At 43.7% G+C, this 19020-nt stretch overlaps 1 protein-coding gene across 6 annotated transcripts in view; it reads right to left on the bottom strand.

Moving 5' to 3' along the window:
* The window catches only part of NPTN (neuroplastin), a 74651-nt gene that overhangs the window by 1828 nt on the left and 53803 nt on the right, over positions 1-19020 (bottom strand). For 4 of the 6 annotated variants that reach the window (XR_008417013.1, XR_008417016.1, XR_008417014.1 and 1 more), the window contains 4 exons: positions 12730-12863; positions 7564-7837; positions 2952-5178; positions 654-675 (listed from right to left, as the gene is read on the bottom strand). Coding sequence is in view for 1 of the 6 variants with exons in the window: in XM_019441520.2 (XP_019297065.1) it covers positions 654-675; positions 7564-7837; positions 12730-12863 (430 nt within the window). In the remaining 5 variants the exon portion in view is untranslated. Of the gene's footprint in view, positions 1-653; positions 676-2951; positions 5179-7173; positions 7267-7563; positions 7838-12729; positions 12864-19020 lie in introns of all 6 variants that reach the window. The other 2 variants (XR_008417017.1, XM_019441520.2) reach the window with 2 other exon arrangements.

The following is a 19020-nucleotide window of genomic DNA, read 5'->3' as shown; positions in this document are numbered from 1 at the left end:
CGGTTAATCCTTTTGACTCCCAAGGCAGACAACATACAGGTAACTTTCCATCCGATTTACAAACTATAATCTAATTACCCTAACGGTGTATGGACAGTGGTTTCTTCTCTACTGAACACCACAGTCTCTTCTCGAATGATAAAAGATAATCACACACAGGCGGGCAGTGGTGTGCCCTCTGGCACTTGGCCAATCTGGGCCTCTCACCCCTTAGTCCCCAACTCTAGGAGACTCCGCTTCTCCTGGACCGACTGAAGATTTGCAGTACCATCTGTCTTGGCTACACGCAATTGTTAATGAAGCCAGACAGCTTCTCCATGCTATAGTCCAGCTTGAAATTAACGTTCACAAAACCGGCAGTCTCCGATACACTTGTTATTTCCGCCACACTATCAATTCAAGTATATAGGACGTGCAAAATTTTAAACGGTTTTTTGCGTGGCGTTCCGCCTTGTGTTGTTACGGAAAACAAAACTGCACAGCCTGTCCTGGGAATCAAATGGCTGTCAGCTCCATGTCTGCGTAGCTAGGGAGTCTACACTACAACACTCATTTCCACCCGCTGGCTCCCCACCACCTTAGCTACTCACTCCATTCAATTAAACTGCAAATACAAAATAAACTACTGAATCAGTGTCCAACAAAGTACTCACATTGGCCCAGCTGGTTCATCGTCTGTAAGGTATTCCATTTTTTAATAATCCATTGAGAGACAGGAGGAGAAAGGAGAAAATCGTGAGACTCTACATTAAGAATTAACAGAAGAGCAAACGGCAAGTGGCAAACATGGCTATTCATAGCATTTATTCAAGGCCATTCCATCTGGAGGTGCAAAACACTCATGGAGTTATTACTTCTAGATTCGAGTTTTTAATGGCGGGTATGTTGTTTCAATGGTTTTAGTTGACACTGGGAATGCTTGTCATGAAAAACTGCAACTGTAGCGGACAGACAGGCTGCGATATTATACTCATCTTGTCCCCAAGTTCCAGTGGTTCACTCTTAGAGAAATGAGAACACAAACCAACATTTCAGTTGTAAAATCCTGCTGTTTGTTTTCTTGTGGTGAATGCATGGCTCAATCCTGCAGTGTGGACGGATGTGTGTGTTCTATACATTTAGCCACACATCCTCACTTCCCCCAAAGACAGTGTTCTTGCTGTTTTGTAATCTTTAGGAGAGTCTTTAGTCTGGCGAATGAGATTGAGGGAGAGGAAGCCACAACAGTTCAACCTAATACTGGGTCAGCCCAGCTGGGCTATGCCAGCACAAGTGCATACATAACCAGAAGACGTTCTGTGAGCACATCAGGGAGAGCTGAATAGTGGTGACATCCCTCTGGAAAAGACTTCAGACTTCTGACAGAAAAGACAGGCTCAACTCGAGCCCTGGCCAAAACCAGAACCCGAATCCAGATGAGCCACGAGATAGTTTTTGTTTTGTTTTGTTTTGTTTAAACCAAAAAGCTGACATCATCTGAGTTTAGAAGCCTTTTTAAATTGGTATTTCATTATTCTGATTTATAAGTTTTTCTTTCCTGTTTCAACTAAGGGCAACTTGGTCCCCTTTAAGCAGGGATATATGTACATGGGGAGGGAACAAGCAAGTGCTCTTAGTTTTTCTGTTTTATACCAGTCAGGTAGACTAAATGATTCTGAGCAGTTTGGTTTAGCTGAAGGCTTCTAGAAAAACTCTCAGCAGGATTCCACAAGGGGGCTTGGTGCACATGAAGCAGTTATGGAGATTACAGTCTCAGTGTAGGCATCTGCAGGCGCACACGTCAGGAGTAATGTCTGTCACAGGGAGACATTGCTCCACCTGGTCCTTCGAGGCAACGGAGAGGCAAAGCCACCGCCAGCACACACAGTGACTGGAGCAAAAAAAGATTAAAAAAAAAAACAAACGAACGAACTAACCACAAACCAATGACTTCTCAGCCAAACAACAGGCTGGCGACACACCAGTGTCCAACAGGATTCTACTACTAACAGTACACTATTGAACAGGTACAAAGAACAAACTAAGAGTCGAGGACACCCGAGACATCAGTGTGCTGTGTATGCAGTGAAGATACACGAAGACATATCAGGACTGAGACACACGAGCCCGGCCTAAATCTACCCTCACCACAACACCCGACTGCTCTCAGCATCCAGGCCAAGCCAGCTCAGCTACATGCTAGGAACTAAGCACTTCAGGGACTTAAAGGAAAAGACACAGGAGCAAACTTAGGATAGTTTTAGTGCTCTGGCTGTGTACCGGAAAACACAAAATTCTAAAGATAACTGACAAGACCACCACCAACCTACTCCCAATGTGGAAAGAAAAAGCAGGGGAGGGGGGACATCGCGATAGCCAAGCTACTCTTCTCAAAGCATGACGCTGTCGGCACCGACCCGAGCACTTTACACGCAAGCTTTTCTTTTGGTGGGGGGTTATGCCCTGCTGTCCGCCCAGTGGGGTCGTCTTCCGGCCTGACAAGCCGGTAACGTGCAAAGGGCCGCACGTCGGGGTTTTAGCAACAGCGGCTCCGGTGCAGCTGCCATGCCTGCGAGTGGGAGCGGGTGCTATTCACGCTAGTGTCTAAGCCTCACTTCATCTCTCTCCCCACATCCACCTGCACATTTACAAGAAATCGAGAAAAGAGCCTCGTGTCTCCTACTGCCCTGGACTGAGCCACTATCCGCAGCACCACTCTCCCTTTACAGGTCAGACAATAAACAACCTGACCCTAACAGGGAAACCAGGAGAGAGGGAAAGAACAGAACTACAGAAAAAAAGGTACGAAAATCAAAAAGTAAATGAGAATTGAACAGCAAACTGAAATCCAAATTAGTTGTGAAAGTGAATGAAGTAAACTTGAAGAAAAGTGTTAACATCATGAACTGTGCATCGTATAGACTGAAGCGGAGATTAAACAAACTCCAAAAGCATGCATATCGCTCACTTACCACCATGTTTTAAGGGTTTGATGCAATTGAGGGGGGAAAAAAAAGAAGTCATAGTAACCGACAAATATCAACATACCCCAAACCCTCAGGCCAAAAGATAGCTGCTTAAACAAGGGCTCCTCTCTTCACCTAGGCATTACTCACAACCACTGGCTAGATGAGAGGAAGAGGACTGGGGAGAAGGGAAACAAGATGCTTCTGGAATCCACCTCAGGAGAGTGAAGTTCCTGGTGGAACTGCTGTCTTCCCAACAGACGTACTCCGGCCCTCACTCCCCTAGATCACATGGCCGTGTCATCAGGAAGAGTGCTCTGCGATGCCCGCTAAAGAACGGGTTACCTGACATGGTAGCACCTCCAAAAAGATGGCTTTCCAGTCAGAATGACCAAGAGGGGCCTGTCTGGTCAAAGCTCCTTGTTCACTGCCTTCATCTCACGGAGGATGGGCTTTTATAGTTTCTAAACCTGCTTACATTTCGCCTCATCTCAGCAGATTAGCATTAAACCAGAGACTGATTAACAGTTACTTCCAGTTTCCTTTCATATTTGGTCCTATTGTATTTTCCCCATAAGGTAACGGACTCAGAGGACCCCTAGTTAAGAGACAATGAAAGGCGTGTTTTGCATGTCATTCTAAAGATCACATTTCTTTACCAACATTCCTGATCTGTTGTAAAGCTTCATATTCCCAACTGATAGATTTTTCGGATGTCAGAATACCTCTTAATTGTAGAGTGTCTAACAGAGTTCGAATACATCAGAGCCACTAAAAATGGTCCCCCCAAAACCTCAGATCTCCATCAGTAACTTAGAAGAGTCCCTTTGAACTGCTTATAAAAATTATCTCCCTAACGTGAAAACAGAAAACTCTTTTTGATGCCACCACTGCTCTTCTTAAATCAGCTCCTACTGTTTTCACCTGCGGTCACTAAAACGTCCAGTAGAACTGAAGGCACCAACCATGAGGCAGGTTCCCGCCTCATCTCCCCAGGTGAGCGGGGAGGGGGGAACTTGGAAGCACACACCAACCCCTCTGCTTCACTCAGCAGAGAACCAGCACAGAAGGTCTGCTCCAGGCATGTGAGCTGTAGGATGGATGGAAGGCTAGGGGGATGCTGGCTGGACCCACTCTTTTTAGAAAATTACCATGTAATATTTTCAGAGAATGTAGTCAAGTGAGGAGTAAGCTGAAAAAACGAAGCCCTTGTTTGTCTCCATGACTCATCTGTTCCTGAAAACACTGAAGGTAAAAGGTGAGATGCAGACCATCTATCTAGAAGACAACCAATCTACTGGGCACCGATCCTCAAAGAGACCACAGCAGGGGCTTAAAGGGACTTAGTGTGAGTTTTGCTTAAAAATGTTCTGAGTAGATGCCAGCAGACTAAGACACAGAGGCCTTTTTTCCCCCTCCCCCTAACTGGAAGTAGCTAACCCTTAACCCTAAGCATCTTCTATGTGAGAAATCTAAAGCAACCTTTGCCATTCTGGTGAAGCGTACTTGGAGTAAACTCTCTAAGTTCAAATCTGTGGTGTGTAGTTTTAAACTGTTCACTTAGTGCTTTTCTGGTCAGGGGCTGAGTTACCAAGAACTCACAGACTACCCGAATGTGAGTATTATGAGTTTTATATGAAATTTGTTCACATAAGAAGAAGTTCAGTAAGTCAAAAATAAATCCTAGGTCTACCTTGATAATAAAAAGTACCTATTTTGGCAGAGAAAGCATGTCAGGCATATTTAAAAAATCCATTTTCACAGTGGCACAAATAAGTCAACAGAGCCACAGATGGCTGGCTGATAAAAATCCATCACCTCTAAAACTCCCAATTCGTATCAGATACAAGGTACCTCTTCATTCATTCCACAAAGGAGTGCCCGCATCTCTCTATATGTAGACCTGGGGACAGGGTAGGTGGGGAGAAAGCATATGAGGGATGCATAGGAGTTGAGGGGAAACTGGCTGGAAAAAAAGCCACAGCATAAGGAAAACTCACTGAGGAACAATCAACTTTTTTTTTCTTTAATAATTCCAGGAGGACAAGAAATAAAGGGGCATAGGAGCAGGGAGGGGTTTGAGAGGAGGAGGCAAACAAAGGAGAAAACTCTGGGATGGAAATGCCGGAGCAAGGCAGGGAAGTGGAGATGGAGAATGGAGCCTGGGCCGCGCTGGCTGTCGGGAAGGGAGCAGAGAGGAGGCGAACACCGCAATAATTCCAGCATCCCAGGTCTGTTGCCCCAATTCAAGAACAAAAAAAGTAAATGCTGCTTGCATTACATTTCTTCCAAGAGATCAGAGCAAAGAGATTTTACTTTGCACTTACCCACGTCTTTTATGTAGGATTCTTCCACTGTCTATAATAATTTAGCTGAAAAGAAGTACCTTCCCTTCAGGAAGCTGTTCAGAAGATTTACTGGCCACAGAGGACTCCTCTACGCAACTGGCCACCACTTGAGTTCAGTAGCCATGGAGCTCTAGCTCTTTTAAGATAGCCACTTCCCTGGGCAGGTGTCTGCACTTGCCAGAACCAATACTAACCACTTCTCAAATCTAACCCAAATGTCTTCCAGACACGCTGGGAGAGCAACCTGGTAAACAAAGTGGCTTCCTACAAGGAAGACCGGAACCTCTGATGGAGACCAGCTAAGCCAACATATCACTCTGCCAAGAGAGCAGCACCCAGCCTCATCATCTTAAAATAAAAAATCAGGTCCTGAAGCCCATCTTTGCCCTTTCCTACCTGACTTTTTGCTTCTCCAACCTTTCCAAAGGGAAGGCTGAGCAAGGTGATATTTAGCAAAGCAAAAGCATTCTGAGGGGATGAAAAGCCCTTTGCAGGACTGAGGCATAACTGCTTCTAAAGAGCTGTGCTAGAAATACAGACAACTTCCCTTTACTCTCAGGCCTAAATACAGGTATTCTGCCTTGCTTGGGAGTCCTAATTTGTAGCAGGAAAGAGAAAAATCTAGAGAAAAAAGCATTATGCATATGTGAAAAATCCCAAGAATGCAGTTCACCTCGTAGAACAGCAGTTCTGTGCACCTAGGAGAAGGAATGTAAAAATCCCGGGGGCACACTTCTGTTGCAGGGAATCAGCTCATTTATTCACACAGGCCCATCGACTTCCAGCTGGCGTCCGCCTCACTCCTCGGTCTAGCTCACTGCTGGATGTACACCGGGAGGGGTTCTGCCAGGGCTCCCTACATGCGTTGTTAGTGTCAGCGACAAATCTTTTTGCCAGCCTCCCTAGAATACTCCCCTCTACTTAGTGCAGGCAGAGATTTGGAGGTGCTGAGAAGAAACGAAAAGAGGGGAAGAGGCTGCTGTTCTCAAACATGGCCTTCCAGACAGGCTGAAGCCACCAGCATGCCTTCAGGGCTGCATGACTTCTGAGGGAGCAGCAGATCCCCCTTAGCAATTCTCCACAGACACACATGGTTGGGGCTGCAGTCCTGCTGGTCAGCCACGGGGACAAGGACAACTCTGTGGGGCAAGGCACAGGACCACAGTGCACAAGCACAGGCCCAGAACAGTCACACCAGAGTTGGCAACCCCACCATCACCCAAGGCCTGCCTCCACTGAACTTGGGCACACACCCTTCTCATCTAGTCAGTGATGAACAAGTGGGGGTAATCTCTGGCTGGCCGATTCATTTGCTGATGACGTGACAGGACAGGAGGGTGGGGGGCTAGTCAGAAAGCTGAAGGAGCTACTGATACAAGTCTCCAGCAGGAGCTGTCCCCTGACTGGAATCCCAGGGTTACAAATGGAATACCAAAAAAAAAAAAAAAAAAAACAAACCACAAAGATTTCCTAGGACCTTCCTGATTGTAAGCATGTCCCCAAATCTAAGATCCATGTTCTTTCCAAAGCTTAACAGTTCACTGTAGTCCTAGTGCCGCTCTATCCACTCCCATCTCTGGCACTCCACCAGCCTGCGGGTGCCACCCTGGGGCCTGGGCTCCAGGTGTTACTGCTTAGCTATCTCTGCCTTAAAAGTGGGGGTGTGGATGGATAAGACTCCACCACTTTGTCTGTGAGACAGAAAAGCCAAATGCTAGGTGCCTGCTTCATCAAGAACCTTGAAAACCTATCAAAGGGACCAACCAAGGGAACCAAAGGCTGGCCTGTTCCAATGGCTTTTCTCAAGAACAGTTTGACTGGACTGGGGCAGTTACCTACAGGGGCTACACGAGGCAACCATGTGACAACCAATTAGATACCTTAAATCTGCCTGAAAGGCCAGGTGGCCTGCGATCTTGGGGTGGCTTCTAGGCTTGACTTGGATTCTCCTCAAGCTCAATCTGCCTGATGATCTGTATTGAAGGAGGACAGAGCTGAACAAAGAGACTGACAGCTGCCCGCTCCCCACATGGGGCCTGAAGGGCAGATGGGACTGGGGCTTGGAGAACACCCAAATGGAGGGACAGAGCTAATAATTATAGCTCTAGGTGGCTAATCTTAGGGGTAGGGATTAAGGAACCAGTATGAGAATTTTCCTTCTCTCCTTTTGGGACTGAACCCCAACATACTTATAGTCCTCTTTGGGTGCTTGGAAACCATCCCAAGGAACCAACCCCAACATTATAGCTATTTTGTAGGGATGCTCTTACCATCAGGAACTTCATCTGGCCTCTTCCTCTTCTCATACACAACAATGATCACCACCAAGATGATGATTTCAGCCAGAATTCCCAAAAAAGGCCAGAGTGGGGCCAGGTGGCTCCGTACCCTGAGGATGGTGACAACGGAGGCAGAGCCAATGGAGTTGGTAGCATTACATTCATACTCGCCAGGGTCTTCCGTGATCTGGAGATTCACGATGTTCAGCTCAGTATAATTTTCCTTGTTGATGATGAAGAAGCGGCCAGAGGTATTGACAATGTCCTGCTCAGGGTGGAGAAAGGGAGAACACACAGAGGTCAGAGTAGTTGAGTTCGTGTCCAAGATAAGGTGGCACTGTTCTCCATTCTTAGCAAGATCACTGGCTGGGATGAGGGAGCAGTGTCTAGGACCATCTTTGTCCAGGTAACTTGTGAGCCCTTCATTATTAACTTCCTTTCAATATCGACAACAACAACAACACATTAGTAAACTTCTGGTAGAGCCAGGTTAAGGCCTCCCCTACTGTTGGTCCTCCAGACTTCTCCAACTTCTATGAAGTGACTGGAAGACCTACTCAATCTAGAAAATGCTACTTCAAATACCATATGGTAAGAAACCATAACACAGAAGGAGAATTGAGAAGGAGGGGTGTGACCTCCACGGTCAGGCATATATGCTAACCTCAGGCCTGTCTGATGACTTCAGAGTCAGGACATCTACTTCGTGCTTGGTGAATTCTGGGAAGTCTCCTTAAACTTCCTCCAAAAACAATACTAAGAACTTGCTCCTAGTCAAGGCTAGAGAAATTCGTAACTGCCCTTTCCTTTCAGAATTACAGGGTTAAAGCAAAGTTTATTCAATCAATCAACTATTTACTAATGTATGCTACATGTCTTATATCCTACCAAGGGGAAGGTGAAATAGGGAAAAGTATGATACAAAAACGAACAAGGAGACTGACCTCAAGAGGGAACCTCAAAAGGGATAGTCATAGGAATGCGACGAGAAGCCCCAATGGAGGGCATGTACCGAATACTGTGGGGCAGAGTGAGTGGCCAGTGCCAGAAACAGTCAGGGAAAGCTTGACAAGAGCCAGCTTTTGCACTAGATTGTGGGGAGGAGAGGTGCTAAGTAGGACGGGAGTACTCCAGGCCCATGTGGGAAGGCGGAGGTGAGAGTGCACAAGCAGGGCTCTAGGTGGAGCTGGGATCCAGCAGGCTTATAGCACTGATCCCCTGGGGTAGCAGGAAAATGGACTCATGTGCCAGTTGTTATGCAACAACTAAAGTGTAATCAGAAATAGTAGAGAGGAAAGGGGAAGATAATCCCCAGAATGATGTCTAGCTATAGCATACAATCGTGTCTGCAGCTGAGTGTGGGTATGCCTGAAATGGCAAACTCAGCCTTCAAAACAAGTTATCCCATGAAGCTTCGACTCGAGGACTTGGAAAGCTGCCAACTTCTCTCACCCCCCCACCCCCACCCCCTCCCGCCCTACCGGCTCACTAATTCCATGTTTTTCACTTATAATCAGAAATGAGTATTGTCTTCTTTGATCCACAGGCCTTCACTAAGTATTTTCTGAATACCATTATATGCAAGAAACTTTTAACCTTTTCAATCAATGCATAATAAGATACTGAGTGGAGACTTGTCCTGTTGCTACAGAATTGATGACTAAGGAGAAGCATCAAAAGTACCCTATATTCTTGGATGAAAGCACAGCATAGGGAATAGAGTCGATAATACTGTAATGACGTGTAAGGTAACAAATGGTGACTACGCTAATCGTGGTGAGTGCTGCATTATGTACAGAACTGTCAAATTACTATGCTGTATACCTGAAACTAATATAACATTATATGTCAACTATACTTCAATAATAAAAATGTGTACATTTTTTTTTAAAAAAAGGATTCAAACACCATTAACTTGCACTTAGGAAGCGTTCACATACATTTATGACTGATAGTGACTGATACTTAGGTTTCAGTATCAAGACTGTATCACCTTAGTCATTAGATATTCAAACCTTCTACAGTGTTGGTGATTTTTCATCTCACCTGTCAAAGACTAAAAATAATATATGTAAGTATGCCACCATATAATTGTGCTTCTGGCTACATTTCCATATATTTCCAATTTTTAATTCATTCATTTTGGAACTGTACTATGTAGTGTGAAAAGATCATGATAGCTTTGTCTTTATTATGGATTAATTCTCTTATGATAAAAAGGAACTCTTGGTTTAACCTTTTTAAGGTATTACTTTTTATTAGTTATTATTTTTGAGAGAGAAAGAGACAGAGTATGGGGGGGGGCAGGAAAGCGGGGGGAAGAGGGGCAGAGAGAGACAGAGTATGTGAAGCAGGCTCTCCGCCGACAGCAGAGAGCCCGATGCTGGATTCAAACTCATGATCATGACCTGAGGTGAAGTTGGACACTTAACTGAACCACCAGGCACCCTGGTTTAATGTTTTTTATTTGAATTTCACTTTCTGTGATGTTAAGATTTCCACTTGTTCTTTCTATTTATAGAATTTCACTATATCTTTGTCCATCATTTTTGTTTTAACACTTTTATATTATTTTGTTATATGTAGATTATCTTAAACAACATATCATATTTTTGTTTCTTAAATCTGCCTTTTAAGGAGGATACCTAAAACTTTGTATTTAACACGACTGTAATTTTTACATTTATGGTCAGAAATTATGATTTACTTTAAAAAAAAAGTACCTATCTCTTTAAAAGAAAAAAAAAAAAAAAGGTTCAAACAAATCAGGGGGCAAATAGTCCTGCTAGGGCTTACTACAAGGGAGTCCATCAAGCCACCTTACCCCTCACATGACCACATCAACCCTCACCAATCTATAAAAGAGAAGACAGGATTAGAGGTGACAGGAAGAGAGTTATACTTGGCATTGCATGCAGCTTCCCACCCTGCAGCTGAGTGGAACAGGCACCAAGAGAATCACTCAGGCTGGGGGTGCCAAGAAGAAACTATCTTTTTCCAGTAGGTATTTGTTTAGGAAGGAGACCGGCTGATGTGCCGTATGCCTCTCAATCTTGGAAAGGGCTATTTGGAGATCTGAAGGCAGAGTGGCCTATACTCCCAGGATTTGAAGAGCCATGATGTTCACGTTTCCCTGACAGGGTTGGTTGCCTTCTGGGTGAGAAGACCCCAGCAGTAAAAATCATCTGTGGCCGGAGCTAAGCAGGAAACAGAGATTTTGGTTAGAGTAGACCTCTAATATCTGAGAACTGGTCCTATAAGAACCAACACAAGTTCTTACAAGATCCAGATCTGGACACCTGCCAACGCAGAGGCCACAGAAGTAGCAGCCAAGAAGCAGTGGGCTATAGGATAAGTCAGATGAGCCATACTTGTCCTCTTTCCCACTCCATACAGAAGAAAAACCCAGAAGACAGAATGAAGACAATCCTCTGCTCCCCTTGCAGCCTAGGGAAAGGGGATGAGAGAGAAAACTGGAATTTTGGATTGGGCTGGACTAAATTCTTTAAAAACAAAGAGGTCCAACAAAGTTATGGGATCTGTCTAGAAAAGGGATCTGTACTGAAATTAGTGTCTAGAAAAAAACTGAAAGCATTTTATCTTAGCCCTCAACCAAGTTTAGACTGTTCGACAAACTGGTTTTCAAAGGCATCAACCTAGAAATTGCTTTTCGTTTCCCTACCCCTCTTTCATTAAAAGTTTTCTGTTTCCCAAACGATTCACAGCTTGAAAGCAACAAGAAGTAGTAATTGATTTCAAAGGTTCTTCACAATGTAACAGATAATTAAGAGTTCATGGGCATGAGGGGCATCTGGGTTGTTCAGGAGGTTAAGTGTATGACTTCATTTAGTGGTTCATGAGTTTGAGCCCCGTGTCAGGCTCTGTGCTGACAGCTCAGAGCCTGGAGCCCACTTCAGATTCTGTCTGTCTGTCTCTCTCTCTCTCTCTCTCTCTCTCTGCCCCTCCCCTGCCCACACTCTGTCCCTCAAAAAAAAAAACATAAAACAAACAAACAAAAAAAGAATTCATGGGCATGAGAAGAAGAGGAGATGAAAATATCCACTGAGGAATCCCAATCTGCTTTGGCAAAAGCTCAAGGGCTCTCCTACCCAGATACCAGGAGAGAAATGGGCATTTGCTTGCCAGCACTTTAGAGAATTAAATATTTTGTTGACTTTTCAGGGCCTGCTCTGAAAATAACCTCTCCCTTCCTCATCACGACCCCTTATTAGTGGGTTTCTGAAATCTAGTCATCATTGTTAATGTCAGAGTCCTTACCACCACTTGACATATCATTATTGAGAGATCCTAGAGTGGGAAGAATTATGGACTGGAAATTTTAAAAAAATGGATTTGACCCTTCCTTGGTTTTGTCACTAATTCACCTTGGTTAATAATGCAACCTTTCTGAAGAAGCAGATTAGATTATCTCCAGGGTCCCTTCTGATTCTGATGATTGACAAAGAGGATGCCTGAAAAGTACAGTGCTGGGCATGCAAGGCCTCAGGAGAGGAGGAATGTATGACACCCTCTCACAGAAAAAGAGACTGGACAAATGTCACGAAATCAGAGAGAGAATGAGAGTCTAACAAATATTTGACTCCCCCAACACCATCAAGAATCATCCCACAGATTGAAAAAGATGTCTTCTTTGACCTTTTCTGGAGCAGATACTGTCAGATTTCCAATGTCTAAGGCTGCTCCTGAGGCTCATCATGTTGCCCCAATTCCTAATCAGTACTTTCTGTGTCCCAGGCATATATTAGTAATTGCCCTCATTGCCTTGTCTTTCCAAAAAACAAGAAAGGTATGTTAAGACTACACCAAGAACAATATTTTCTTTAGGACAGATGCACTAGAATAATAAAAAAAAGTTTAAGATTGGGATTAGCTCTTTCAGCTTCTTGTCTTGAAGGCAAACCAGTCAAATCGCTTAGTAGACAAACAGCTCTAACAGATCACGTAGGGATTCCAGTGCTGGACAGAGACTGTCAGTGACCTCCAGATTCATAACATTCATGACTAGAAAGGGTAACTGGGGCCATGCCATTATGGCAGGGGTTGCAGAAACTGGTCCAGATGTCTGGACCTCCCCAGGAGAAACTCCAGCAACCACGGAGACCCAGGTATAGAGAATCAGGGCTGCCTCCTACTCACCATGGGCATACCATTCTCCTTCTTGCGCCAGATCCACTCTGGGTGCGGGTAGCCAACTGATTTGCAATACATCATGGCATCTTGCCCTTCATTCTTGTTCTCGCTCCGTTTGTGGCCAGTGATGTCAGGAGCAGCTGTGAGAAACAGTGTTGAACAGTTATCATGGGAAGCTATTCTGAAGAGGATACAAAGGCCCCACCTACTGACTCAGAGCCCTGCTTCTAAGATAGCCAATCTTTAGGCCCGTCCTCATATTTATCTTTGATAACATGCATTTCAGGTCAGAACAGAGCAATGGAATCAAACCATGCCCTACCTCCCACCCACCAAAGCAGCCAAAGCAGATACCAGGATTGCTATATGTGAAGTTCTGCTATTAATACAGGTGGCTCTCTAACCTCCTGGAAGAGGGGGCATAGGCTCAACTGCCCTAAATTAAAACATCCTTTAAAAAAAAAAAAAAAATGCAAACAGAAGCTATTATCATCTCCTCTTCCAGTCATGGTTTTTTCATGCCTGAACTAATAACAATTATGGATTATATCAAATGTCATATATTCCCTTAAGGAAATGAGAGATCTCTAAGGTCAAACATTTAAAATCAAGTCAAAGATTGCAAGGTATATAAAAATAATGAATGCCTGGAGAAGCTATCTGATGACTATCAATGGGCAAGGCTCTTCCAGGAAAGAGGGAATCCAGCAAATCCGTCTTCACAAGAAACGAATAAACAGGAAATTCAACCAGTGTCCCAAGAGATTTTATTAACAGTTTAAGAATCTGACCTGTACACCTGATTTGCAGTAATCTCAATAAACCCAATCTTGGGGGAATTTCTAGACATGTTAGACGCTGCTGGTCTTCTCTGCTTTAAGGGATCACTTAGGAAGAAATAGACAGCACCTGTGGTTTAAAAATTAGATAAGTTTCAAGGATCCAGGAAGCCTGAGATGGGGGCTAATTCTTTGAATTTAGCCTCCTTTGATCTTGACAATATTTTCTACCATACCTCACCAGTTACAGTAAGTAATGTGAAAGCAATAAAACTCAAAGTAGGCCAGATGTCACGCAGTTGGCCAAGACAGGAAAGAGAAATCAACAGGTCTGGTCCAAATTCAAGTTTTGCTAATTCTTTAATTATTCTGTGCTTCATTTCTACACCCATTATCAAATGGAGATAATCCTAGCCCCTGCCTACATCCAGGGGCCTTGGGTAGGAAAGATTTAAAACACTCACTTTGCAACTATAAAAGCCTGTACAATTGTATTATATCATGGGCTTATCCCATGTTCCCCCTCAAAACAGCCTGTTTTTTCTTGGCTTAAAACAAATCCAAAGTTCTGCTACTTCTCAGACTGTGCTTCCAAGGCCACCTCCAGAGGCACCTGGACAGAAATGGAATGAATGAGGTCCCAAGCTGTCTCTATCACCACTGCCAGCCAAACTGAAACCTGCTCAGTACTACACAGTGTGTGGTGTTTTCTATCTAAAGAGGAGGTTTTAAAGGAAATGCCTTTTTGTTTTTCCAGGTAGACTTCCTCACTGCAGAAGGGAGTGGGCCAGGCTGGCTCCATCTTACTGCCATGTCACCAGATTTCTCCCAAAGCCACTTGGTTACTGCTCAGACCTACTGCTCCCCCTGTCCCCCTTTCTCAGAGCTTTCTTCAGTCAGTAAAGAGTGAAGAACATCTTAAGTCCTCCAAGGAGCAAGCTCCAAGGCAATACACTAAGTAAAACACCATCATGGGGAGACACAGCAAGCAGGACTACCACATTTTGCTTCTAGTTGTATTTCATTCATCTGACAAAGACTTGTTGAGCACCCACCACATGCCAGATACATCACTGACTAGTGGGGGAAGGTCTTTCTACTGAGGTGCATTTTCGCACAGTCATGAAGAACACTAAGGGAGGAGCACACTCCTGTATCTGTGGGAAGAACACTCCAAATAAAAGACAAAAAGCCTTGAGGCACAGGTGCACTTGTTATGTACAAGGAACGGCATGGAGGAGTTTGGCTGAAACACAGTAAGCAAGGCAAAGATGGTAGGAGATGAAATCAGTGAATGGAGCCCAGACTGAATAGGACTTTGCAGGCCACTGAAAGGACTTTGGCATTTACTCTGAGTCAGCTGGGAAGCCACTGGTAAATATCAAACATAGGTATAAAATGATCTGCATGTTTTAACAGGCTTCCTCTGGCTACTATGTAGATGACTATGTGCAATCAAGACCATTTATTTAAGGGAGCTATTAGAGTAATCCAGGCAAAGGAGAGGGTGGTTTGGATGAGGGCGGTAGCAGTGAAAGAGATTCCGATACATTTTATAGGTTGAGTTAAGGTATTTGTTAATGGAATGGATGTGGGATGTGAGGAAGAAAGTCAAGGATGACTCAAAGGTTTCTGGCTTGAAGAATTATAAGAATGGAGTTGCCAGTTACTAAGATAAGACTACAGAAGAACCAGGTAGTTTTTTGTTGGCTTGCTTTTGTTTTGTTTTTGTTTAGGAATGGAGCAATGGCTGTGGTAAAAACCAGGAGTTCAAAGTTGAGGACATGTTAAGCTTAAGATACGTCTTTAACCTCCAAGTGAAGTTGTCAAGTAGACAGCTGAGTATCAAGTCTGAAGCCCAGAGGAGTAGTCTAGGGTGAAGATATAAATTTTAGAAATCAGCTTATGTGTGACATATTTTTCCGTTTTCCTTTGACCCACAGAGAATACCCACTCTAGCCCAGTTAACTAACTAATTCCAATAGTACTGTGAATTCAGTACCATCAGCTTTTACCTTGGGGACTCATCTCAAGGTTACACATTAGAACCACCCAGAAGGCTAAAAGTCGATCTGGTTTATGGCACCATGGCCTCCAAGAAAGTCACTATTCTGTGCAAACTGGTGCAGCCACTCTGGAGCACAGTATGGAGGTTCCTCAAAAAGTTAAAAATAGAACTATCCTATGGTCCAGCAATTGCACTACCAGGTATTTACCCAAAGGATAAAAAGATACAGGTTCTAAGGGGTACATGCACCCTGATGTTTACTGCAGCATTATCAACAATAGCCAAACCATGGAGAGAGCCCAAGTGTCCATCAATTGATGAATGGATACAGAAGACATGATATTTACACACACACACATACACACACGCACTGGAATATTACTCAGCCACCTAAAAGAATGAAATCTTGCCATTTGCAAAATAAGTCAGAGAAAGACAAATACCATATGATTTCACACATGTGGAATTTAAGAAACAAAACACATAAACATATGGTGGGGGGGAAGAAGAGAGATGGAAATAAACCATAAGAGACTCTTAAAGATAGACAACAAACAGAGGGTTGATGGAGGTGGGTAGGGGATGGGCTTAGATAAGTGATGTGTATTAAGGAGGGCACTTATTATGAGCAATGAGTGTTGTATATAAGTGATGAATCATGGAGTCCTACTCCTGAAATCAATATTGCACTGTATGTTAACTAGAATTTACATAAAAATTTGAAAAGAAAAAAAAAGTCAATATTCTGAAAGGATGCAGACTAGAAGGCCAAGACCTGAGGAGAGAGATGGGGATGGTCTTCACTCCTACCTTGGTGTTTAGGAGAACACTACTTCTCCTTTTCATTCATCTACCTTGGTGTTCTACAGTGGCTTCTATTTATAGATGTGAACATGCCTTAAAGGCTACTATGCACAGAGATTATCTAGGAACTTAGCTACCCCATCACACTTCATTGGTCATATTTACATAGAATAAACCTACAGGAAAGAGTTTTCAATGGTTAGATCTGTTGCTTTCTCCTCAGCTTAGCAAAGAATACTGAGTGAAGCCCTGATTATTCACCCTTAGGATGGTGGGAGTGTCACTAGTATTATGAGCAGAGAGAAAATTAAGCCACATCACTCTATCCTTAAGGGAGTGATTATAACAACTATCACTTTAGCCTCTGGGTCAATGAAAAGTTTTTTCACTTCTCTCTTTCCTTTATGGTAACTGCTCAATCAAAAATCACATTCCTCAGTTGGTGGCCACACTTGTGAACATAGCATGATGCACAAACTTGTCAAATCACAAAGTTGTATATCTGAAGCTAATGTAACATTTTATGTCAACCATAGTCAAATAGTAAAAAAAAAAAAAAAAAAATGTTGGGGAGGGGGACAAAAAGAAAGCAAGCCTGTTCTTGTCCTACCAGCTAAACAAGACAGTGGAACCAAAGCAAGAAATGAAACCAGGCTCTCAGAGCACATGTAAAGCACTGGTCAGAGAGCAGAGGGGCCCTTAGGGCTCAGCGTCCACCCATGGTGGTTTTTAAATAGTCTCCAAATTCTTTGATGTTCTTCCCTTCAAAAGGTGAAGTGTAATAGCTCCCTCCCCTTGAGCGTGGGCTGGACTTAGTGGCACAATTCTCATGAATGAAGTAAAGCAGAAATAAAGGTATGCAACTTTGGATAGTTCACAAAGCCAGTGTGGCTTTCTCCCTGCTCTCTCTCGATCACACAATCTGGGGCAGGTTAGCTGTCATACTGGGAGGCCACTCAAACAGCCCGTGGAAAAGGCCCACACAGTGAGGAATTGACCAACAGCAGCCATGTGAGGCAGCCACTGAGGACACAGATCCTCCAGTGCCAGTCGAGCTTTCAGAAGACTGCTGCTTGCAGTCACCCCCACTAATCTGCTCCCTAATTCCTGACTCACAGAAACTATGAGGTAGTAAGAGTTTCTTGTTTTAAGCCACTAAGTTTGGGGGGTCATTTAACAACCCAATGAAGAAAGAAAATATTACCCCATTTACATAAAAGAAAACTCAAGTTTGGAAAAGTTATTTAACGTCTAAAATTACACTGCTAGTTAACAGTAAAGCTAGAAACAAATTCAGGGTTGATCCAGAGGCTATGCTTTTTGAACTTTACATACAGAAGGGAAATAAACCAAACTAGAACAGAGTCCATAAAAATAAAAATATACAGTATGCTTTACAACATGCATAACAAACTGTCCAAGTGTTATCTTTGCTTGTAGAGGTACTGGAACATTCCAGATCTGTAGTGGACTGATTTACCTGTCACAGTTTAACTACTCCATACACTATAACATAAGTAAAAAAGCTGTGGACTTTAAGTCAGAGGAATTTAGGCTCTAATGAGACTACTACTCACCAACTGAGTAACCTAAGGCGGATCATTTAAAGTCCTTTAAGTCATTTAAGTTTCATTACTCACTTTTGTAAAATAGTAATATTCACATACCTCACAGAGATCTTGTGAGGATTAAGTTATATCTCTGTATCAACTAGAGCTCGGGGTCAAAAATAAACATTTAAATTGACCTATTAGTAGTCAGGGAAAGGAAAGGCTAGGCTTAGACTCTGGCCTTTGAGTTCTAAGACATCAAAGAGATGCTGATTATTATGTTCTCTGTTTGCCGACACAAACAGGACTTGTGCTTGTAACTCCAGTAAGGTTTAATCAGGTCAGATACTGGACAAATTTTTATTAATGGCCTATTTACTTATATTAGTTAACATGCCTTATCTTCTGTGGGCTTGCCACGTAAATAAGGAACTGCTTAACCAGGATCTGCTGGTCTGAAGGTAGGTCTGAGGAGTCTGACACAAATACCTTACTTCCCTTTGCCCTCTCAGGGAGGCAAGGAGGAAGAGAGAGACTTTAAATTTTTTTTTTTTTAACGTTTTATTTTTATTTTTGAGACAGAGAGAGACAGAGCATGAACGGGGGAGGGGCAGAGAGAGAGGGAGACACAGAATCGGAAGCAGGCTCCAGGCTCTGAGCCATCAGCCCAGAGCCCGACGCGGGGCTCGAACTCACGGACCGCGAGATCGTGACCTGAGCCGAAGTCAGACGCTTAACCGACTGCACCACCCAGGCGCCCCGAGAGACTTTTAAAGAGCTCACAGACCCACTTGGGAATTAACTGGCTCTCTCCCTTCATTAGTCACATACTCCAATGAAATTAGATAATGGATAGATATCCTTCCAGTATCCTAATGAATGGCAATACAGGGGCTCCAAAAGAGTCTTAGTTCCCCATCAACACCCAACCCAATTTCATTATCTGGGTCTGTGGGTGAGAACAACCTCATGCTCCTCAATACCTTCTGTTGCCTGACCAGCCTACACTCAGAGCAGAGCGTCCAGCTTCTCTGTCAGACTGGTGGCTGTAGAAAGTGTCCACTTAGGCAATGGAGTTATGTTTACCTGAAGCTGATGTTAAATACAGTTAAGCACGACAGAGCCGAGAAAGGGGTCATGGTATGGAGTTTCTTAC

Source organism: Panthera pardus, unplaced genomic scaffold, assembly GCF_024362965.1.
Source record: "Panthera pardus isolate Hobbes unplaced genomic scaffold, ASM2436296v1 HiC_scaffold_24, whole genome shotgun sequence".
NCBI classification, from domain to species: Eukaryota; Metazoa; Chordata; class Mammalia; order Carnivora; family Felidae; genus Panthera; species Panthera pardus.
This window is presented reverse-complemented; position numbering and strand designations above follow the sequence as displayed.